Source organism: Hyperolius riggenbachi, chromosome 6 (assembly GCF_040937935.1).
Source record: "Hyperolius riggenbachi isolate aHypRig1 chromosome 6, aHypRig1.pri, whole genome shotgun sequence".
In the NCBI taxonomy this organism is placed as follows: Eukaryota; Metazoa; Chordata; class Amphibia; order Anura; family Hyperoliidae; genus Hyperolius; species Hyperolius riggenbachi.
In genome coordinates, this window is record NC_090651.1 from 333,607,287 (window position 1) to 333,632,457 (window position 25,171).

Here is a 25,171-nt window from a genome sequence, read left to right on the forward strand (position 1 = left end):
ACCATCTATTTACTTAGTACAGCACTGCGATCTATGGCAGCGCTTTACTGGGGACAGCCGTGTGATATGGCTGTCCCCATGGGAGACACTGCAGTGATCAGCTGTTATAGGCTGATGCCTATGACGGCTGATCACAGTGATTGGCTGGCGGGGGAAGGGAGGGCTGGGGGAAAAAAAATATTTAAAAAATACACAAATTTATTAATAAAATAAACATATAAATATTTGTTAAAAAAAACATTGGGGGAACGATCATTGCCCACCAACAGAGAGAAAAGGGGGGTGGGGATCGCTTGTGTGCTGAGTTCTACGGCCCTGCAGTGAGGCCTTAAAGCTGCAGTGGCCTATTTTGTGAAAAAATGGTCTAGTCCTTAGGGTGGTTTAAGCCAGTGGTCCTTAAGTGGTTAATGGATTACCGGCAGGCTGGAGGCTCTGGCTACAGAATGGGGATCCTGAAGACATTGCGGATGGAACCGTGATATATGGAAGACACGTGGGAGGTGGCGGAAGGAAGGGAAGAGGTGACCAGGGAAGATGACAGGAGGAGATCATTAGCAGAACGTAGGCTGCACGTAGGATGGTGTGTGGAGATAAGCATAGCGATGTATGGGGGAGCCAGATTGATGAGATTTACCTCTGCAACTATTGTGAACTCTTTATGCTTCTGTAAACTGAGTGATGAAACCTAATTGGTTGCTGTGGCAACTTCTCAGGTTAGGTAGCATGCAAAGTGCCTACTACAAAAGAAGATGCAAAGAATGATCGTCAGAACCCTCATTGCTTGAACAACAATTTTAGCATTTCATTCTGGCCGTAGAATTTGGCAATTTCAATAAACTGCGCCCACCCTCCACTGGAGGTCACTGTTAGGAGATGGTTTGCGATTTTCAGTATAATAGCCTCAGCTGGTGAGCAGGAGCTGATTATCTCAACAAAGGTGCCCAGACTGGCACATACATTTCTTGAATTCATTCTGCTGTGCATGTCTTATGCAACTCATACCTAGTGTGTCCCTACTCTCTCCTTTTAAAGAAAACCTGTACTGAAAAAAAGTTCCCCTGGGGTGTACTCACCTCAGTAGGGGGAAGCCTCTGGACCCTATCGAGGCTTCCCCTGTCCTCCTGTGTCCCACGGCAGTCTCGCTGCAGCCCCCGGAATGCACAGGCGACAATTTGTCGCGCTGTGCAGTATTTACCTTTTCTGGCTCCAGCGGGGGCGCTGTTGCGGCTCTTCCCACAGAGATAGGCAGGAGACTTGCGCCTGCGCAGTAGAGCGGCCCATCGGAGATCGGCTATTTTTTGCCTATCTCCGCTCAGAGAGCGGATACTGCGCCTGCGCTGGAGCCACGGAGGTAAATATTTACATCGCAGCTGCTCCAGGAGGATTTTCTCCGCCGCCGTGGGACCGAGGAGGATGGGGGAAGCCTCACTAGGATCCGAAGGCATCCCCCCCCCAGGGGTTTTTTTCGTTACAGATTTTCTTTAAGCTTCGTGCACACTGACCAACCTGCTGCCTGATTATCGGCTGACTTTAGTCTGTTGGACGATAATCAGGCATGTGCACGCAAACAAACAACCAGACGAGTGACTGATAATAGGCAGTCAGATCTACTCACATGACTGTCGAGCTGATCTCGTACGGTTGGTTGTGTGTGTAAAAGTCGTTTGAAGGACTTGTACTTGTTTTGAGTGCACCCGCATCGTGCAGTCTGTCATTCCGCTTGCGTGTGCAGTATGTAAATTCATTGGTTGTTTACTCGTCTAGATGTGTGGACATACAGGTTGTGCGGTAGGTCAGGTCGTGTGGTTGGTCTTGCGCTTGTTGGACTTGCGTGCACACCTATAGATTATAAGCCTCTGGCAGGGTCCTCCTTTCTAGTGTATCCACCTTAATCATTGTGGACTGACTTGGACACAAACTAGGTGGTATCTAATGCTGGGCATACACGGCTCGTTCTTGCCGCTCAACTCTCTTATCTTCTGCTCGTTTTTTCTTTTTCCATTCACTGCTATCACAAATAGAGCGGCAAACCGATTGAGCGGGAGATCAGACGTGTTGGAAATTATCTATCGAGCCATCTAAATGGCTCAAAAACGAACCATGTATTCCCAGCATCAGACTTAAACTCTGTTGCATGATCTTGTACCTTGTTGTCTGTCTCCCTATTTATGTATTATTCAGAGCTGCGTAATACACTTTTACACCTACAAATGTGAATTACGTTACCCTGTTTTACCGCATGGTATTGCAACAGCAATGCAGAGTGTATGGGGCATTGCACACTTACCGCGTTGCGCTGGAAGTTTTTAAATCCACGCCGAGCTGTATGACCTCCGAGGCAACTAAGTAGTGGCGGAAGCCATTGGAGTCGATGGGCGACGCAGGGATTTCGTCGATGCAAGCACAGTGTGGTGTGCATGTGCGGAGCGATGGTAATCCCAGTGACATACTTCCTGCTGGGGTGGCATTATATGCATATGACCCTGTTGACGCACTGTCCCGCAGGGTCATATGTTTGTCATTTTCTATGGTTTTACACACATTTTTTTGCGTTGCGGTGGGGATGCGATGATTCTGCCGCCTCCTACCATAACGCAACAAAATGTGTAAAAGGTGTAAAGGTAAAATAATAAACTGAAGGTTGATACATGTACATGGATGGTTGTACTCGCTCACTCACCATATAGTTACCTGTCCCGCCATAGTTGTTAAGCTTCATACACAGGTACAAGGACTGTAGCCTGACTTGCTCCTTCTAGGCAGAATCCTGTTGCTATGGAGCGGGAAAGAGAGCCAATGGCATGGCACACAAAATAGAGCTGCACAAAGGAGGTGGAGCGAGTAGGAGAACATTGGCCTTGATTCATAAACAGCAGTGCGATTAAAAAAATCTTGTCGGGAAAATACCGCACTCGGTATTTTCCCGGTCTGTGTGCTAATTCATAAAGATTTCCCCAGCTGCCCTTGGTGGTCGGTAAATTACTGCAGCCCATTGAGCGGTAGAGTAGAGCAGTGTCTCAATTCTCTCTTTGCCCTGCAGAAATGAATCACACAGACGGCTCTCTCTGGCTCTCTCCACACAGTCTTTCCCTGCCTGCAGAAATGACTCACACAGCCGGCTCTCTCCACTGATAACTCAGACAGATGAGTCACACAGTCTTTCCCTGCCTGCTCAAATGATTCACACAGAGAGCTCTCTGGCTCTCTCCACAGATGAATCAAACAGACTTCGGCTCTCTGCACTTTGCATTCATCAGAGCTGTCGGTAACTTGTTAAGACCTCACCAGAGGTGTCGGTAACTACCGCCAGGCTTACCGCTTGTTGCAGGCTTTATGAATTGACATTTGCTGACAATTTACTGACATGTGTTGTCGGTAACTGCAGCCAAGTCGGTAATTTATCTCCCTGGTCGGTAATGTCAGCTTTTCATGCGGTAACAGCCTTTATGAATTGACATTTTGCTAAGTGGTCGGTAAAGTCTGCTGTTTTCAGCATTACCGCATGAGGTAATGCTTTATGAATCGAGGCCAATGCCATTGGCCTGGGATTGGCTGAGACGATCCACAAGGCTGATGCAAGCTGGCACATTAAGGAGGATCGGGAAAGTCTTGGCTAAGTTGGTCCTGAGCTATGTAGCATGTGTATGAGGCTTTACTGTTTACTTCCCCACTGCCCCCCCACTTATATTCCTTTTGGGGGCCTTCACAGCCATCCTCTTCTACTGGTAAGACCTGTTGTGTGCCTATGCAGTGGCGTGATAGTAAATGTGGGATGTTCTCAAGCTACCAGGCTTTGGATACTTCTGCCTACAGCCCAATTGGGTATGGGAAGAGTGGGAGCAGCGCCGAGCCGGACAAGACCACTGTGGTGCTTCAACTAAATATAATGCATTAATAACCACTTAAGGACCACAGGCTTACACCCACGTAGTGACCATTTTTTTTTACAATTTAGTGCTCTGTAGCTTTAATAGCTTGTTGTAGAGCCATATCACTTAGCAGGCAAGTGCATCCTCCTCCCTTTTCTGCTCACCAACAGAGCTTTTTGTTGGTGGGCTCTGATCCCTGGTGTAATGTTTGTTTATTTCTTTATTTATTGCTGGTAGACTGATGGTGGAGTGGAGCTCTTTCACTCAAGCGGGTGCGATCCCCTGTAAAACCCCGCCCCAGGACTTGACGCCTTTCAGCATTAGGCGGTTCTGAGGCTGCCACTTTCCCAAGCCTATCGGCGTCAGGCGGTCAGGGAGGGGTTTTAAACTCCTCTGTCAAGCTCTGGACAAACCCAGCTGATAAAGCCATAGATCACCCATCCCCCCTGACAGTGATTTTCATACTTGTCTACCTTCCCCGGCCCTCAGCTGGGGAAAGGTGGGCTGGTAGTTATGGCACCAAGTGGGCAGGAATTGGTGGTGTACAGCTATCTATAGGGGTCAAGATTGGGAGAGGATGAAGGAAGCAAGTATGAGGGAGGTTGGGCAAAGTCACAGACCCCTCTGATGTCAAATGTGCCCACTCTGTGCACTAAACCGGTTTGTGTCTGCCGCTCGCTTATGGATCCGTCGCACTGTGCATACACGCACTCCACGTGGTTGCCGGAGTAACGTGGGCAATCACATAGGGATCCTGGAGCCAGAGACAGACAGGTATAGTGCACCTGGGGGACACATCTGACATTAGGAGGGATAGCGTCAAGGCGGCAAATGCAGCGTCACAAGGATGATTCCTGATCAATGTAATGCTGAAATTGATTGGGAATCGACCTGCGGTGTATGGGCAGCCGACAGATCTCTCTCTAATCAGATTCAATCAGAGAGAGATTGGTCGCAACTGCCCATCATCACCAGATGTATGGGCACCTTAAGTAGACCACGACGAACACTACATTGTCCACTTCTGCTGGCCGGGTCCAGCTCAAGTAGGAACCTAGCCTAATGGCCTATACTCACGGGCTACAATTGTCGGCGCAACACGCGGCGCGCGCGTGTTGCGGCGACAGGTCGCCCGTGAGTGTGCGCCATTGCACGGGCGCGCACCCCGAACCGTCGCCCGTCGCTGATGTCGCCAGGCGATTGGCACGGTCAATCGCCTGGCGACAGTCGCCGCCGCAACTCCGCCGCAACTGTCGCTAGTCCGCGTAAGTACGCGGACTAGCGACAGCAACCTCCATTGAAGTCTACGGAGCTTCCGGCGGGGGGAGGAGGAACGTCGGCGACAGCTTCAGCTTCCATCGCGCCGCTCATCTCTCTTCCGCGTGTGTACGCGGAGGGACCTGGCGAGGAGCTGTCGCCGGCCTGTCGCCCACACGCTCACGTGTGCTGGCGACAGGCCACAAATGCTGCCCGTGAGTATGGGCCATAAGAGCACCTGTCTGAAACTCTCTAGGGAGAACACTGTGTGCACTTTTACTCATGTGTTTGTGGCATCTGTTTCCCAGGCTGTGACAGGCTCCCTTTTAGGATGCCATGTTGTTTCTCTGCTCCCTCTCACCACTGCTAGCTAAGGAGTGGCTGCATGATGCTTTATTCTTAATACTAATTCTGGGCATACACGGCGTCGAGGGAGGCTGATGGCTCGATTGATAATATCAGACGTGTCCGATCACCGTGGGAATTGATTCCGCGCTCGATACCCGCGGGCGGACAATAGCTGCGAATCGAGCGGAAAATGAGAAGCGTCGGCGGGGACGAGTGGTAATCGATCCGGGCGGACGAGCGGGGACGTGGCGGGAGTCGATCCGGAAGCTAATCAGCAGCCGGATCAACCCGTGTATGCCCAGCATAACACATGAATCGAGTGCTAGGAGATTCGATTCTTCTAAACGCTCTTATTTTCTTTGATGACATTGGCGTTATGTCATGATAACGGTTAGCTGTAGCAGCATTGCACAGCAGAGTGCTCTGCATAATAATATTCAGCGGTTCATAATCCGTCTCTCCCCCGCTTTGCTCTTTTCCTGTGAACATGGAACAGGCTGTGATCCCCCCCAGCAGCTGGGGCCCCTGTGACAGGGAGTACCTCCAGTGTTTACAATGTACAGTGTGCTGCTGCCAGGGATGGAGTGTACCCCCTCCCATTCTTATGTGTTTACTCTCCCTCCCTGCCTGCAGATTGTAAGCACAGGGATCACATTACATGCATTGCTGTAATGACTGCTGCTTTGTAGCCTGCTGGAATAACTAGAGCTGATGACCTGCGCTTGCTATTGCTGATAGGATGGCAACAAACTGTCCGGTATTAATGAGTAAGCCCATTCCTCCTTATATTACATGCCTCCGAACCTGAACTCAAAACGTCCTCTCTGCTCTAAAAGCTAAGCAGCAGCATAATAACCTTTAAAGAAAAACATTTCTTTGTTACAGCTGATCGAAATCCTGCATGAAATCTGCAGTGTGTCTACGTCCTGCTTTCATGGAAGCAGACATAGGGTTAACATCCTGTCTTTACAAATGAGACCTCTGCCATGGCAGTCAGGTCACTCAGCTGAGGGATCAAATTACAATTTGTGATTAGACACAGATGAGGGGGAATTAGGCTAAACTCTCTAAGTACATACAGGGTGCATTTCTCTGTTTTCTGCTTTTGCTGTGCAAGAGTTCAGGTCCACTTTGGCACAGTATAGAAAAAATGTTTGGCGGTGGCATGAATTTTACATTTGGCCAATACAGAACTTCAATAATGATTCCTAGAAATGCTCATTCTTGACAATTTTGTGAGGCCTTTCCCTGTAAAAACACCATATGTGTGTTTTTCAGTGGTCAGGGGAGGGGACGGGATGAACTGTGGCAATGATAACGGTTGAGGGATACGGTTAATGGGTGCTGCTGGGCACACCTGTACACACTCGTAAAATACTCTCAAATATTCCAAACAGTTGTTTCAGGTGGCCTTAGGCTCAACACACACCATACAATCTTGGTTGTTCAATCTTACCACTTTCATATAGTACAAGAGCTTATCCAATCAATCATTCAAGGTATTTTCAATCTGTTGGCCCGTATACTACATAGATTTGGTAAATCTGTACAACCAAGATTGTATGGTGTGTGTTGAGCTTTAGATTTATACAGATCTGGGCCCTCCTCTAGCCCCCTTCAGGCTGCTGGCTCCCTTGTTGTCCTCCTGGGCTGTTCCGATCCTCCGCTTTATACTGCGGTACATCTGAGAACTTGCGCTTCGCCACGCATGCGTGGTCCTGGCCATGCACATGCCTCTGTCGCACTTCTGTGGCTGGTAGCATTCTGCATCAGCACAGTGCTACTGCGCGGGCACATAACGCTCCCAGTCACAGGAGCTCCACAAGGGCATGCATGGCCAGACTGCGCCTGTGCCAACAGCGAGGCGGGCTGGATGGAGAGGGAGCCAACTGCTTGAAGGGGCTGGAGGAGGGTACCTTTACATTTTTTTCCCCCCACCCCATCTCGGGTACACTTGATGTATGACATGATCAACCATTAGCTAGATTCCTCTCTGATGGAATCTGATCATAGAGGTATCTATCGCCTGTAGGGATGATCAATGAGATGCAAATTCTTCTGAAATTATGCAAATATATGCAGCTTGAAAAAGGACCTGTCAATTTACACCCAAGTTTAAATTGATTGGTCCATTTTCAAGCTGCATACATTTGCATAAATTAGCATCAATGTGGAAGAATTTGCATACCTGTGATCATCCCTACTGGCTACACACTGCACATAGATGTTTCTGAAATCGTCCTGCCAGCTGCTGGGCTGCCCCCAAAGTGTTAAAATGTGTGCGGCCCGATGCCTGTGCTTGGTGTTGGCCACACCCCTCCGCTGGTGCGACTCCTACCCTCCTTTATTCAGCATCTCCCCGAACGCCTGTACCACGTGACTTGGTGCGTCACAGCATGCGCTAATATGACATGGGACAGGCGCTCGCATTGACAGCCGACACTGAAGGTGGCCAGGAGTCGCACTAGTAAAGAGGTGAGCCGAGGGGGATGTATTTTACATGAGCGGCCATGTTGTGAAGGCCGATCAGGCTGCTTTCACACTGTGGAATCAACTGCAACTGTCAAAACATGTTTTGCGCGATACCGCACTGCCTTCATCGCGGTATGCCAGAATGTAGCATTACAATATAATTATGAATTTATTGTTTAATACAACCACCCCACTATGAACACAACCTTAGTATGAGTCCTCTGTGTACTTAATTTTCTCATTATTGTGATATTTTATACCTTTTACAGCTATTTTAGATTGGTGTTACATTCTACACACACACACCTACACACACCTGCACACACACACACCTGCACACACCTGCACACACACATCTACACACACACACCTACACCTACACACACACACACCTACACACACCTACACACACCTACACACACCTACACACACCTACACACACCTACACACACACACACACACACACACACACACACACCTTCACACACCTACACACACCTACACACACACCTTCACACACACACACACACACCTTCACACACACACACCTTCACACACACACACACCTTCACACTCACACACACCTTCACACACACCTACACACACACACACCTACACACACACACACCTACACACTCACACACACACCTACACACTCACACACACACCTACACACTCACACACACACCTACACACTCACACACACACCTACACACACACACACCTACCTACACACACACACACATACACACACACATACACACCTATACACCTATACACACACCTACACACACTATGTATTTAGAGAGTTTAACCTAATTCCCACTCATCTGTAACTAATCACAAATTGTAATTTGATCCCTCAGCTCTGTCAGCAGAAGGCAGAGATCTCATTTGTAAACACAGGATGTTAACCCTATGTTGCTTCCATGAAAGCAGGAAGTAGACACATTGCAGATTTACTGCAGGATTTGTATCAGCTGTAACAAAGGCATTTTTTTCTTTAAAGGTTATTATACTGTTGCTTATCTTTTAGAGCAGAGAGGAAGTTCAGAGTTCAGGTCCGCTTTAAGGAATCCAGAAGTGAGGGAATAATGGAGGGTATAGAAGACAAGGATAGTGGCCCTAGTACTGTATTTGTGCTGCGATATAGAAAATAAATGGGATAATCCCATAAACTCCTGCTGAGCCCCTATCCTTGTCTTCTATAATTGGATTTATGCGTCCGGTGCTGAGGATCCCTGTCTGTATTATAAATCCCCAAACTGTGTAAATTACTTTTGTCACTCTTTCCATTCACATAGGAATACAGAGCGCCCCATTGCGGATTTCTAGAAATGTGATCTTAAATTCCACTTTTAAAAAAAATAATTTTTTTTTAAATTGTTGGGGCTTTTCTGGGGTCTGAACCGGGACTGCACACAGGGCTAATCAGATTCAGAAAGCGCTAATGGTTAATTAACTGTCAGTTTGATTAACTAATTAGCTTAATCCGATTGAACTCATGCCAGTTCCCAATTCAATGCTCATCTTTATTTCCATCTCTTTGAGGCCCCATTCACACCTAAAGGCGCGTACACACGCCATATTTTTTTTACAAGCGACTGGTCCGTCAGACCCTCCCGCGGAGCAGTCGTTCTGCCGACAGTAGAATGTGTGTACAAGCTGTCGGCAGACTGATGACACTGTTTTTGACTGATCCGCACGGCGGAGTTTAGCTGCACAGAAGCTAAGCTCCGCCCCATCAAAGAAATCTGCCCGGGCATGATGGGATTTCTGATTTTGTTTGTCCTTGCCTAGCGCTCACAGCTGGGAGGACAGTTGGAACTGTCTCATGCTCCCTGTCACCTCCTTTCAACCAAAAAGATGGCTGCCCCATGAAATCACAAACATTTGCCTGTTCTTTTAAAACAGGGTAAGAGATTATATTACCTATCTATTTTAATTAACATAACTAATGTAACTTAATCACAGTATGTTTGTTTAGGCTGAAGTTCCTTAGAGCAGGGGAGCACTGTGGCAGCTCTGAAATGGGTGGCATTGCACTATTTCTCTCTTCACCTCTCCTCTCTGTGATAGGCCGGCTCTGTGGCACAGGTAGAAGCAGAGCACCCCTCAGGCCAAACTTTGAGGCTCCTCCCACCCACAGATAAGTTAGGCTGTCTCAGTGGCACAGGTGGAAGCAGATCACCCCTTAGGCCACACTATGAGGCTCCTCCTACCCACAGAGAACACAATCTCTTCACATTCTTTGCAAAGGCAGAAAACTGCTGTGGCAGTTTTTCAGATAGGGGGTGTGGCTAACCAAGAAAATGCTGATTTTTATGGCACAAGTGGTCATTTTTCTCCTAGCTACTCTGATATAACTTCTGATGTCTGTGCTGATGTGTGGGCTTTATTTTCACACTGAAAGTCTACTTTAAAGCCACATACACATGCTAGATTAAAGAAATCTAGCGTGTTTACAGGAGCTGACCCCTGACCACATTGTCATCCCTACTCGCCTTGTTCACAGTAAACCTTTCCGTCTTCTGTTGTCCCTCCTCTTCCCTCTAGTATCAGAGGTGTTGTTAGCCTTTTGGCAAGCGAGGAATCTGTACAGCCTCAGACCCAAAATGTCCCCTGAGAGATCCAAGTCTCTATCCCCTTCGGGCAGACATGCCTTGTTTGTACCTTTTTGTATGAAGTTTTAGTCTCTGACTCAGAATGAGCGCACAGATCAGGTGCTCTGACTCCACTGGCTACAGCTTGGTTCTAGCTGTGACTGGTTGTCATGGTGATCTCTTAGCTTCAGCAGCGTAAACATCCCTCCATTTCTAAAGAAGGAATAAAGTGGAAGGATACATACATAGTAATCCATTCATATCTGTTTCCTTTTTTCTCCCGGTTCAAGATTTTTTATTTAGAGTTTATGTCCAGTGCAGGCTAGGGGCGTTTGCCAATGCTGTTTTGCTCAGATGGAGCTGGGATAGATGAAAAGTCAGAGCTGGTTATGCTTATTTTCAGTATTTATATATACTACTATGACTTTTTACATGATGTACAGCATACAGAACAAACACCTGTCCTTAACTCCAAAGGCTCAGAACACCTGGAGGAAACACATACAAACACATGGTAAATAAACAAACTCCATGCTTTTAGTGTCCTTGCTGGTATTTGAAGAGAGGACCTTAGAATTCTAGATCAAAAGAGCTATGTGTCTGGACTACCTGAATCACAGCGCTGTAGAAAGAATGATAAAAAAATATATATTTTCACAAGCAAGGGTCCATTCACACTGTCACACTGCCATGTGTTACGTCATGTGTAGCCAGCTTCTTCAGTCAATTTAGCGTAGCAGGGAGAAAGCAAGACAGAATGTTCTCCAGCTGTGTTGTTTTACAGTACGATGCTGCCAATGCCATAGAAACAAGCATCTAGCTGCATTGAACAAAGCTGTAAAACATCAGATGTTAATCAATGTACCACCTCACCCACTCTTTCTTAAAGGATACCTGAACCGAGAGGAATATGGAGGCTGCCAGATTTATTTTCTTTTTAACAATAGCAGTTGCCTGGCTGCCCTGCTGATCCTCTGCCTCTAATACTTTTTGCCATAGACCCTGAACAAGCATGCAGCAGATCAGGTGTTCCCGACTGAAAACTGAACCCACTAGGTATCACCGCAGTGCTGTGTGCAGCGATTCCTAGGGCGTTTGCGACAGCGATTACCTGATGTTTGGAAACGCTGTACAGTTCTTCCGATTTGCTTTTGTTTTTTTAATAAAACTTTATTATACTTACCAGGCGTCCTTCTTCCGTCCGCAGCCCTGCCCCCTAAAAGAAGAGGTCATAGCTGCTTCTCTATGACCAATCGGAGAAGCACCTGTGATCTCTTCCTTTAGGGGGCAGGACTTCAGACGGAAGACTCTGTTTCTGAATTGCCCGGGGTGGGTGACGATGAGGTTGGCACTGGTGCCTCCTATACGGTCGGGGCCCCGTGCGGGCCCGTCCATCCCCTCCCTCTCTCTCGCCTGCAGGTAGATGTTGATCAATTTCGCGGCAGGTCTCGAAGATATCCCCCTTTATCTCTCAATTCCAACCTACAGACCTTTGTGGCCTCTGTGGAGAAGGAACTCATGCAACTGCATACAGTAACACGATCCAATAACCTGACGGCAGAAGAGGTTCAGGCAATTGATGACTTGAGAAATCAGGATAATTGGGTTATCAAGCCGTCGGATAAAGGCGGCAATGTCGTTGTAATGTCGAAACTGGCCTATAGGGATATGTGTCTGGAGATTCTGTCCCGATCTGACTGCTATAGGAGGGTTGCGGCGTCCAGGGTGGCACGGTGCCGAGATGAACTCTATACCATACTTGATGAGGCTTTGCAGAATGATACAATCTCGAGTGATTCTTATGAGTTTATGAAGGTATTACACCCGGTGACACCGACCTTTTATGCGCTTCCTAAGGTGCATAAGAGGCTGGATAAACCACCGGGTCGCCCTATAGTCTCGGGATGCGGTTCCCTTACTGAGAAAATTAGCGTTTACATCGATAAATATCTGCAGCCTCATGTACAGGCTCTACCTTCCTATATTAGGGATACCTCCCACTTCTTAAGAGCTATAGATAGTTTGTGTGTCCCTTCTGGCACTTGGCTTGTCACCCTGGATGTCGAGGCGCTATATTCAAGTATTCCCCACGAGTTGGGCCTTTCAGCAGTAAGTACATTTTTGAGCGAGTTAGGCCTGGAATTTGTCACACACAATAGGTTTTTGTTGACACTCCTACAATTTTTACTAACTAACAATCTTCTGATCTTTGATGGTGTCCACTACCTCCAGGTGCAGGGTGCGGCAATGGGGACGACTTGTGCCCCGTCGTACGCTAACCTGTACCTGGGGGAGTGGGAACGTGAGCTTTTCTCAGATGAGGGTCTCTCTGTGTACCTGTGCCAGGTTTTAGTCTGGCACAGGTACATAGATGACATCTTCATGCTGTGGACTGGTGAACTCACAGAGCTGACTGAATTCGTTGGACGTATAAATGTAAATTGTCGCAATTTAAAGTTCACCATGAATTATCACCATCAGCAAATTCCTTTTTTGGATTTACAGGTGGTGTGTGATGTTTCAGGCAAAATTAGCACTCGACTATACAGGAAGGAGACTGCTACAAATGCTTTATTACAGGCAGATAGTTGCCATCCGCAGCACACAATTCAGGGTATCCCTATAGGCCAGTATCTGCGGATTCGTCGAAATTGCAGCGATCAAGAAATGTTTGCACATGAGGCAAACATGTTACGTACCCGTTTTCAGGCACGGGGATACAATGACACGACCCTAAAAAAGGCGTATAAAAGAGCGCTTCACAGCGACCGTGATAAATTACTGAATCCAAATAAAATGGCCGCTTCTTCTGAACGGCAGACTAGATTCTGTACTCGTTACTGTGCGGAACATAATGAAATTACACGTATACTAGACAAGTACTGGTACATTCTTGTTAATGACTCGCGGTTGTCCTTGTTTGTTCCACCAAGACCTAATATTACATTTAGGAGAGCTCCCTCTTTGAGGGACACCTTGGTTAGGGGCCATTTTGAGGGACTGGGCACCCCTAGACCACATTGTCGTGTCCTAGGGACATACACCTGTGGCGGATGCACTTTCTGCAGATTCATGCATGTTGGTGCTTCGGTTTTGCTCCCCGATGGGAGACAGTGGAGTCTTTCACATTACGTCAATTGTGCAACGAAGTTCGTTGTTTACTTACTCAAATGCCCCTGTGGGGCTTTTTATGTTGGGAAAACAACACGTGAACTCAGGGAGCGTATCTCTGAGCACGTTAAGAGTATGAGTGGTGTGAACTCCACTGCCCCAGTCGGGGTGCACTTCAGACGCTACCATGATGGGGACCCGAGGGGTCTTAAGTTCATCGGCATTGATCGCATCCATGGGTCTATAAGGGGTGGGAACCCAGATAGACTATTGATGCAAAAGGAATGCCGATGGATTTTTAATTTAAAAGCCACTTCACCCCCGGGTCTAAATGAGATGGAAGGTTTTGCTGCATTTTTACCGGTGTGACCTGCTGCTTTCTCTGGGTGTTTGACGCGCTGGCCCTGCTTCCGCCGTTGGCTGGAGTGTCCTGCTGCCTCATGCCCACGTTGATCTCCAGAACCATGTCCTTCTTTGTGTATACATATGTGCAGGCAAATCTGCCAATAACGGAACACTGCATGTACTTATGCAGTGTGGGATTTGATTGATTAGCTTTTTTGGCTTTATAGCAGTTTGGAGAAGAGTAGAGTTTAGATTTAGTCTAAGTATATAATATGGTTGTTGAGTGGGGATGTGATATTGCCCCCCGTGTACATACTTCTCTGCTTGTGGTCGTCCGCTCTCCCCCTTTGTACTTCCGGGTATGTTACCTCGGAGACTTGGTGTTGGATGGACGCTGCTGACGGCTGTGCGCGCCTCCCCTCTCCTCCCCGACCTACCGGATTGCTGTGGGCGGGGTTGAAGTGTGCGAGGTGTTGACGCGCGCTGCCGCTGGCTGGCGGAGTTGTGTGTGGGCGGGGCCTGCTCGCTGTGCCCTGATTGGGCAGATGTATGTATGTAAACGTGATGTGGATGTTACGCGGTGAGCCACGCCTCCTGAGGAAACGAGCAGACGCTCGTGAAACATGTCGAGGCTACCAGTGGCGTCACCGCGTGTCTGCCGAGCCGCCTGATCACTCCTGCAGCACCAGGGGTTTTTGTGCCTCCTGTTCCACTACATGACCCCTGGACCAATCGAACCTACTTGGGGACCCTTTGACCCGCTCTTCATCCATGCCCAACTGAACACCGCCAACAGTGTGAGGGCTTGCGGGTGAGCAAATTTGCGTTAAGTCACAGCACTGACGTTGTCAATAACGTGTCCCTACTACTGGCTTGTACCTTCCGGTCAGAGCATTGCAACTGCAACTGTATACTCAGGTGGTGCATATCTATGCAAGCCTAGACTGCTATCCACGCTCTGCGTGCATGCTTGCTTATCTGGCTGATGCTGTGTTTGCTACATTGCTGCTTTGAATATGCTGGGACTTTGAAGAAGGACTACATTACTGCTTTGCACCGCTTTATATGGCTTACGCAACTTCCCTGTGATCTCTCTGGACAACATAAAAACTATACTAACACGGGCCCATTGCTTGGATGTGCAATCATACAGGCTCTTGGACTACTTTGCTGCATTAGACAGTTTCTATGAGTTAGGAGGGTGATACTGACAAGGCCTTGTCCTATTAATATGCGCATATGTTTGGTGTGCCTGATTGGATGGATGAGTGGTCTATTGATCTAAGGTGATAGTTGAGGCTGTGACTGCAGGTTTAGTGATTAGGGTTATTTGCTTGAGCAGTTTTAATGAATATATAATAATCATTTTTCTACTAATAAAATTTATACAGTCTTTCATAAATATTGTTTTTTGTGGTCCATACCATCCACTATTTACTTTTCCTTCCTAATTGGTATTGGACTTCAGACGGAAGAAGGAAATACAGAGACCTGGTAAGTATATTAAAGTTTTATTTAAAGGTAGTCGCTCGGGCCCCCAAAGCACTGCATAATCGCTTTATGCAGCGATTATATACTTTGCATTGAGCACAAACGCGCTCAAAATGCTGCATGTCCTGCGATTGCCCCTAAACACACTAATGGGTTATCCCTCACTCACATTGGCAAAGCGTTTTTGGGAATCGCCAGTGATTGTCGGCTATCCCAAAACGCTGCCACAAACACCGTAGTGGGTTCTTACCCTCACTCTAGTTGGACTTGTTTCAGGTGTGTGATCCAGATACTACTGCAGCTAGAGATATCAGCAGAACTGCCAGGGAATTGGTATGGTTTAAGGGCCCATTCACATCTACGAATCGCAAAACGCTGGCGATTACCACCGGCATTTTGCGGGAGGCGCGATAACGCGGAAAAATCACTGGACACTGCGGTGGTTTTGGAGTGGTCTCGATTAGTGGTGCTATGCATGCTTATCGCTATCGCTAATCGTGAACCGTCGGCAAACCGTTGCATGTACCACATTTGCATTTGTCGCTATGCATGCTAATCGCTATCGCTAATCGTGAACCGTCGGCTAACCGCTGCATGTACCACGTTTGCATTTGACGCTAACCGCAAACGCGGCAGTGAGAACACTGCCATGTATTACATGTTGTAGCGGTTTTTAAAAAAACGCTAGGGGTTTGTTTTGCGATTCCCGGTCAAGTGAGAACGGGCCCTAAAATGAAATAGATATGGCAGCCTCCACATCCCTCTCACTTAAAAGACCACTATAGAGCGTGAAAATATTTAAAATATAAAATATGTGTAAACATACAAATAAGAAGTTTATTTCTCACAGAGTAAAATGAGCCCTAGATTGCGTTTCTCCTATGTTGCTGTCACTTACAGTAAGTAGTAGAAAACTGACAGAACCCATGGATTTTGGGCTAGTCCATCTCTTCATAGGGGATTCTTAGCAAGGCTTTTATTCTTTATACAGCTACTCCCTGAAAAGGATTTATACAAAGATGCTGGCCAGCCTCCCTGCTCTCTCACTTTTTTTGGCAGTTCGGACAGAGCAACTGCCATTCACAAAGTGTTGTTGAAAATAATAAAAACCCTGAGAATCCCCCATAAGGAGATGTGCTAGTCAAAAACTTGGGGGTTCTGTCAGAATCCTATTACCTACTGTAAGTGCCAGCAACATAGGAGAAAAGTAATTTACATCCCATTGTACTCTAGAAGAAATGTACTTTGTATTTGTTTACACGTATTTAAAAATGTTTTGATTTTCGTGATAGTGGTCCTTTCAGGTAATCTTTAACCAGATTTCAGCAGGAGTCTAATTAAGAATTGGGAGGACTGCTGTATCTGGTAGCATTGCATTGCTCAATGCAGTAAAAAATTGCTTCCGCCACCACCACCCACTGAATGAAAATCTGCCACTGCTCCTCATCACACTTCTGATCAATAAGTGATCAAAAGTTTATTGGACATTTATTGGTAGCTTATTTCACCTCTCTATAGCATTCTGCCCAGAAATTTGCTGCTTTTGAGAAGCTTCAGAAACCTAGGGAGGGATTTGAATACTGTGTTTGAAATTTGATTAGGAGCCTTTAGATTTTAGAATACCAGTAGTTTTATAGCAGTGTTTCTCAACATTTTATAAGTGTGTACTCCTTTTAAAACCATGTACTCATCGAGTACCCCTATCATAGTAAACATGATCACAAGTACCCCTTGACAAATATATATTTAATCGTAGTACATGATAATTGGTTCTAAACAATGTGCAAGCATTTATTATTGCTTTTAATTTGCTAAAATACTCATTTGATGCTGTTTAAATAAGAATTATAATTTTCTAAATCTCTAAATTTGTTATTCTTGGTTAAGTATATCAAGCCCAAGTACCCCCTGGACCCATCAGAAGTACCCCCTGGGGTATGCGTACCGCATGTTGAGAACCTAGGTTTTATAGAGTAAGGCCTTTTTCAATTTGGCTGTATTTTTATTGCCGGCAGGTCTGAACTGCATGTCAAGCGTGAAAAAGGCCTAAAACTGTGTTTGTTTGTTTGTTTTATTCTATGCCTTCTCAGGTTCTCTTTTAGGTGCCCATACATTACTCGAATTGCAGCATCGATCTCTTGCAGATTCAATTCCATCTGTTAGCTTCTCTACGTCTGAATAGCAGCATTTCTCACATCACACATGCCAGTTATCCAACAGCAAGAAACTGTCTCATGTTGCATCAGGAAACCTAATGCTGGGCATACACGGCTCGATAGATAATTTTAGACATGTCCGATCTCCCGCTCGATCGTTTTGTCGCTCGATTCCTGATTGCAGTGAATGGAAAAAGATAAGAAAAACGAGAGGAAAATAAAGAGAATCTACTACAGAATCGAGTGGCGAAATGATCGAACAGGAGAATCGAGCGGCAAAAACGAGCCGTGTATGCCCAGCATAAGACCAAGTCTCAGGTTTTATACTTATCTGGTGCTTTCTCCAGTTCCTTTGATGCCGCTCGGTCCCTCGTCGTCACCTCGGGCCACACCTGTCTCCCGCTGGCCAAGTCGCACTCAGTTGTGCATGCCAGGCCATGTGCACTCCCCCGTCGCGCTCCCGTAACTGGGAGCGTTCTGCGCAGGAGTCAAAGTTCTTGTTTTAAAGTAAAGGTGGCCACACACGATACAATAAAATGATCAGATTTTACGGCAATTCGATAAAAACGATCGGATCTCCTGAAAAAATTTAAAGCTTTTTTTTTTTCATTCGACTGAAAAATCCAATCAGATTTCACGTTTTCTTCGATTGTTATCGATCCGGAATGCCAGATATTTTTCTTCAATTTTTCTAAAGATTGTATGGTGTGTGTTAGATTGTCAATTTATTAATACACACACCCTAGCAATTTTGTCAGTTTCCAAAAAATCATTGCAGCACTTTGTAGCTTGTAATTAGAACATACCCACTGTTCCTTCGCCCCCCCCCCCCCCCCTTCCGTCTGCCGCCGTTCAGAGTGTATCCATCCATCCCGGTGAGCGGCGACTTCCCTGACCTTTGACCCGGACATACTGCGCCCTGTGCGCGCAGTATGTCCTTTCCCCTTGTCTTCTAGCTGGCGCATAGTGCGAGGCTCAGAAGCACGCTGACTGCTCTGCGCTGCGTGTGCGCTCCATTACACTGAGCGTCACATGCTAATCATGTGACGCTCGGTGTAATGGAGCGCACACGCAGCGCAGAGCAGTCTAGGTGCTTCTGAGCCTCGCACTATGCGCCGGCCAGAAGACAAAGGGGGAAGGACATACTGCGCGCACAGGGCGTAGTATGTCCGGGTCAAAGTTCAGGGAAGTTGCCGCTCACTAGGATAGATACACTGAACGGTGGCAGACGGAGGGGGGGGGGGGGGCGAAGGAACAGCGGGTATGTTCTAATTACAAGCTACAAAGTGCTGCAATGATTTTTTACCACAACCCTTAAGTTGTGGTATCCTTTAGGGCTCATTTCCACTATCGCGAATTCGCATGCGTTTTTCGCATGCAAATTCGCATAGCAATACAAGTGAATGGGACTGTTTCCACTTGTCAGGATTCCTTTGCGTTTTTCTGTGCAGAAAAAATTCGCATGGCAGAGCCATCAGAATTCGCATACCGCTATGCGAATCGCATACAATGTATTTAATAGGAAATTCGCATGAGGTTTGGGTATGCGAATTTTCATGCGAATTCGCATAGAAACAATGGAAAAGCACACCAGCACTGCCATGGTTAAATTCGCATGCATCGTCATCCATGCGAATTTGCATGAAAATTCGCATGGACCCGCGGCGATTCGCACCGCACAAGTGGAAATGCAGCCTCAAGCAATACTAGTTGCCTGGCAAGCCCTGCTGATCTGTTTGGCTGCAGTAGTGTCTGAATCACACCAGAAACAAGCATGCAGCTAATCTTGTGAGATCTAACAATGTCAGAAACATCTGATCTGCTTATGTTTTTTCAGGGTCTATGGCTAAAAGCATTAAAGGGAGGTGACAGAGTACGCTGACCTGCCTCGGCAAGCGCGCAGTTCAGCCTCCCGTCTAAAAGAGGCCTTATGGAGAGGGTAAGCTCTGGATGCCATAGAGCAGAGATGCCCACACTTTTACGGCCTGTAGTAACGCCATGTGTGTCAAGTGCTGACACATTGTGGGGTTACTCAGTGACAGAGGACCGCAACATGTCGAGTCTGAGCATGGCAGCGACCGCACGCAGATCTGATGCTACGGGGCCGCCTGTTTAGCTTCAGTGCTGAGCACTAACAATCACCAGGCCGGTGCAGGAGAGCAGCTGACTCACCGCCTGTTAGTTGCTTGTGTGAAATAGACCTAAGGGCCTGTTCAGACTGTCAGCGTATGAAGCACGCGTATAAAATCAAACGCAAGTTGAAAAACGCATTCGTTTTTCTTGCGTTCTAATGCGTTTTCTAATGCGTTTTGCACACACAAGTGACCCAGGGAAAAAAAAAAGAATTATGGGAACCGCAGAGGGAAACGTACGCTAAAAACGTGTTTTTGATACGCATCCATAGACTTTCATTGCGTCCGTTTGTATGCGTGACGCACAGAACTGCATGCAGCAATGCGGATAAGAAACGTATGCGTCTCATACGCATACATGTGAACTAGCCCATTTAAAAAGCATTCTTAGTAAGGGGGCTTTTAGGACCATTTATAGTCCCTTACACACCCCAATGAGTTCTGGGTCACCATGAGCTTGCTGGTTAGTCTGTGCCTCTCGGATTTACAAGCCCTACTCCATAGAGCCAAATTAATCCAAGCCATGCACTGATGAGGATCAAACAATCCGAAACAGCCTGTATGCATGTTGGATTATTATGGCTCTGTACACATTAACAAGCTGACACATCATTGCATTCCAGCGGTTCTGGAGGTGTGTTTAGCTTCTAAGGGTACAATAGTTAATTTGCATATATTCAGCAGTGGTGCCTGGGAGACATCTCGAGCTCACTCTAACCTGAATTATCGCAAATTCTTTCTGTTTTAGGAAAGCAAACTTTTGTTTTTCTTAAAAAGCATTAGGAGCCGTTTCTATGCGTTTTTGGTACCCGTACATGTTTCCTGAAAACGGCTAGGAACGCGCATAGTCTGAACAGGCCCTAAAGCTGAATACTTGCCACTCAATGAAGGAAGATTGTTCCCGGCGCCGTCCCTTGACGACAAGCGCTATCCATCTCCCTGGCGGCGGGTATATGCGACGGCCCACGAATGAAAGTTCAAGCGATTGCAGTACTTTGCATTGGAGTCATCAGAGATCTTAAAGAGCCGCCGTGACAGTTGTTATCGCCACACATGATTTGCACTACGCTGAAAATAATTGCAAAAAAATAAAAATAAAATCAGAAAAATTCTCCAGAAGATCTTTAGCAGCTTGCTTTAGTTTTTAATGTGAATGCCAGTTCAAGTACTACCACTAAGCAGCTAGCTTGAGGAACTAAAGTTATTGGTGTTATAAAAAATAATTGGCTGGGCCTCCCCATCCTGTGTGCCAGGGTTAGGTGGACTGACTCTTTATATCTGGACTGAGATGAACCTTTGCATTGGCAGCCTGCTGCTCCAGCAGGATAAATGGAATGGGAAGCATGACAGAGACTGGGGTGAGGTCAGGGGACTCCTGGGTTTTATTTGCCACCTGGGGCTACATTTTTATGTCCTGCTCACGAATCTCCTCCCCATCCCAAAAATCAGTGTATTCTGCTTTTCTCCCCCATCAATGTGAGCTCATTTCCCCAGTGCTGTGAATCCCCCCTCCCTCCTGAGTAAAGAGTGAGTGGTGAGGGGAGGTTGTAGCAGGACAGACTGCCTTCCCCTCCCCCTCTCAGTGTTAGTTGTCCCCTCCCCCTGCCCTATGTCACAGCATTGCTGGGGGCTCCTCCAGTCAGTGCAGTGCAATCTGACCTCCTGCTCTGGCTCTTGCCAATCCACACCCATCACTGACGTGACGTCAGCTTATTACCATTCGGCTCGAAGGGGGAGCTGCGGCTCGGCCAATGGCGGCTCTGGCTGCACGTAGTCTTCTATTTGCATATGACTGACATTCCTGTGCCAGCCAATCGCTGAGCTGAGCGCGTGAGAGGTCTCATTTGCATGTGAATGACAGCCAATGGCTGGGCAGAGCGGTAAATGGGCATGCGTAGGGAGGGGGAGAGGTTTCCCCCTGTCTCCCCCCATGCTCGGCTCTCCGCTCAGAGGGGAGAGTGAATGGTGCCTGCTAGCATGTTACAGGCCGGAGACAGGGAGACGAGGAGCAGCTGATACCCCCACACTGCCGGCCGGCCTCTTCACTAAGCCGTGAGCAGCGCAGGAGAAGGAAGAGGGGGGAGCGGCTACACAACAACACATCACACTGACTGCAGCGGGGATTCCTGGGGATACACCATCCGAGCTGCGCAGGACAGAGTGCAGCTACCTGAGGCTCCCTGCCACCTACCTGCCTGGGGGTATCTCTGAAGGACACTCCCTTTCCTATCTGCCTGGGGTTCAAACTGAGGAACACCCCCTCCCCAACCTGCCTGGGGGGTCACACTGAGGGATATCCTCTCCCCTATATGCTTGGGGGGGTCACACTGAGGGACACACTCTCCCCTACCTGCCTGGGAGTCACACTGAGGGACACCCTCTCCCCTACCTGCCTGGGGGTCACACTGAGGGACACCCCTTCCCAACCTGCCTGGGGGTCACACTGAGGGACACCCTCTCCCCTACCTGCCTGGGGTGACACTGAGGGACACCCTCTCCCCTACCTGCCTGGGGTTCTCACTGAGGGACACCTTTTTCCCTATCTGCCCTGGGGGGTCATACGGAAGGAGACACTGTCCCTTATCTGCCTGGGTGTTACACTGTGGGGGAACCCATCTACCTGCCCTTCTGGGGGGACACTGAGAAACACCTTCCAACCTGCCTGGGGTGACATTGAGGGGTACCTACCTTCCTGTCTGATTGGAGTCATGCCGAGGGATCCCAACCTATCTGTCCAGGGTTACACTGAGGAGCACTTGCTTGTCTTGGGTAATACTGAGTCGCGCCATCTTACCTGTCTGGGTTTAAACTGAAGGGCACCCACCTCCCTCTGTGCCTTCATTTGCACTAAGGGATATCCTCTTCATTGCCTGGGGACACACTAAGGGGGTACCCACTTGCCTGCCTCAGGACCCACTGCAGGGGCACCCATCTATCTGTCTGTGCCTCACATTGAGGGATTGCGTCTATTTTCATGAGATCAGGTCACACTTCCCTTCTGGTATTACACCAAACTGACCTACTCCTGGGGGACACATACATTCCTGCCTTTCACTTTGAGAGATCCTCTAGCCTCCTGGGATGACACTAAGTGACATCTAATTGCTCAGAAGTCACAGGCACCTGCCTGCTTGGAGTCAAGTAATATGACATTCCCCTTGAACTCAAGATCACACTGACATAAGCCTGACCTAGAGACATTTTGTAACTTGCTGGGGACCACACTGATATTTGACCTGGAGACACACTTATTTGAGAGAATACTGACACCTACCTGCCCTGGCAGTGTTCTGGAGGACACCTGCTCCTCTTGGCATCATTCTGACACCTAACTGCCTCGGAGTCACAAAATAACTGACAGCCTTTCCTGGATTGCAGAAATCTGTACCAGAAACCTATATACCTGGGAACTGAGTGGTGCCTAAATGCCAAAGATAACACAAAGTGATGCTTAACTGAACTTGTTAAACCCAGCACTTAGAAGGCATGTCATCTTTCTGAATGCTATTCATTTTCATCTCAAAAGGCTCAAACTTGCCCTAAGATCACTCAAGAACTTTAGCCTACAGAGACAGCCTGAGGATCTGTCATCTACTGGGATTGTGCTGGAACTTACCACATTGATACCTGCTGGGATTCCTAGAGTGACCTCTTTCAGCTGAGACCATTGGTGGCTTCACAGAGTGACAACTTCCTGCCTTAGATATCACAAGGTGGCATGTGTGGTGCATGGGAATCCTGGATAGTAATAAAGTGTTTCCTGCCGGGACTCCTCAAATTGAGTCTACCTGAAAAGGCAGTGTGGCATCAGTGACAGTTGCTTGCATGGGACTACAAAGTGACACCTACCTTCAGATGAAAGCCTAGAATCCATGTGAAACCTACCTATCTGTGCATCCAAGACATACTTTATTTCCATTTTGTGCTGGATACTTGTCTCTGGGGTATCAGAGAAACCCTTACCTACTCGGACAGTTGGACTCTGTGACGCTTGCCCACAGATGCTATCTGATGTCAGAATGCCACCTACCTAGCTACTGTGTATTGGATCACAGTGACACCTACCTGGTGCATTCTGTTGTGCATCCTTTAACTGAGGGGATGCCCAGTGCTTGTACTTGGCAGCTGTCATGTGAAGGTGGCAGCCCTCCCTCCCCTGCCTGTCAGCTCTACAAATCGTTTGTTGTTGTTTTTCTGCTCTGCCCCTCGTGGTGTCTCAAGAGAGCGCGCCCGGGGCTTTGCCAGCTCTACTGAACTCTGTAAAGGTGTGCTGGCTGCATTTTCACAGAATCAGATCCTGGCTGCTTGCCCGTTGATACACCTGTAAACAATCTGCGTACTGACAAGGTTTTGGTCAGAAGGACATGGGCAGCTTGGCACGACCACCTTTGAGGTTCCAGTGACAGATCATAGGGCATTGTGACCTACCTGCGCTCAAAATGTTCTCCTCTGAGCGAAAATCCCCGCCCCGCAGCCTCAGCATGTTTGGTTAGTATTGCAAATTAACTTAATCATCGCTTATACCTAAATATCATCCCAATGCAGTTACCTGACTGCCTGCTGTGTTGGAACCACAAGTCTCAGCATGCATTGGATTTGATTAGAAGTACAAGCTGTGACTTGTAGTTCCTCCACGGTAAGACAGGCATTAAGACCTTTACGTTATGAAAAGATTGTATTCCTCTAATGTGTGATACTTGTTTTTCTTCTAAGCCGTAGTAGTGTGCGCTATAGTGATGTGCCAGTGTTTACCTGCTGCAGCGCTAGCTAGTGGCTGTAATGCTACCATGGACAGATGCAGAATGATCCATTGTCATTTATGATTCGTGGTTACGTTCTAAAGCTGTTTAGCTTCAGTGTTGTCATGATGGCAGGTTGGTGCTAGCAGTGACATGCTGGGAGTTGTAGTTCTACCGCTGGTGTTCACTAGCGAGGGTATTGATACGCAGGGCTGTAGTACGGCGTCTTTGATTTGGTGCCAGTGTTTGCTCATACCGTGCACGCTGGATGCTACAGATCTGGGTCACGGAATCAGCAGTTGTGTGTGTAAATGTGTGTGCGCTCCAGCACAGAGAGTGAGTGGGTGGACTTTGGTTAAAGCACCAGCCTCCCCCGCACCTCCCTGCTACATTCTGCTCCCCTCCCTGGTCCAGCCCCTGGTTGTAAATGATTTAGTCAGTCGTGCATCAACAGGGGGCAGAGCCAAAAGCACAACCTACTGACAGCCAGGCTGGATTTCAAAGGGCTTATTAGGCATCGTGTCCTACATAAACATTATTTTGCAATGGTTTTCGGTAACTTGTAAATACGGTATAATCCCCCCACCACTGAGGTAGTAGAAATGCGTAAGTCATAATAAATTTACATGTTTTATTAATTTAGTGGCG

General features: G+C 47.5%; 1 protein-coding gene across 6 annotated transcripts in view; it reads left to right on the top strand.

Annotated features, from left to right (window-relative positions):
- CIC (capicua transcriptional repressor) overlaps positions 1–25,171 on the top strand; it is a 276,377-nt gene that overhangs the window by 173,547 nt on the left and 77,659 nt on the right. The window contains exon 1 of one of the 6 annotated variants that reach the window (XM_068241502.1): positions 21,702–24,272. The exons of the other annotated variants lie outside the window; for them this stretch is intronic. Within the exon in view, the coding sequence (XP_068097603.1) occupies positions 24,224–24,272 (49 nt within the window). The 5' untranslated portion in view covers positions 21,702–24,223. Of the gene's footprint in view, positions 1–21,701; positions 24,273–25,171 lie in introns of those variants that run through there. 6 annotated transcript variants of the gene reach the window in all.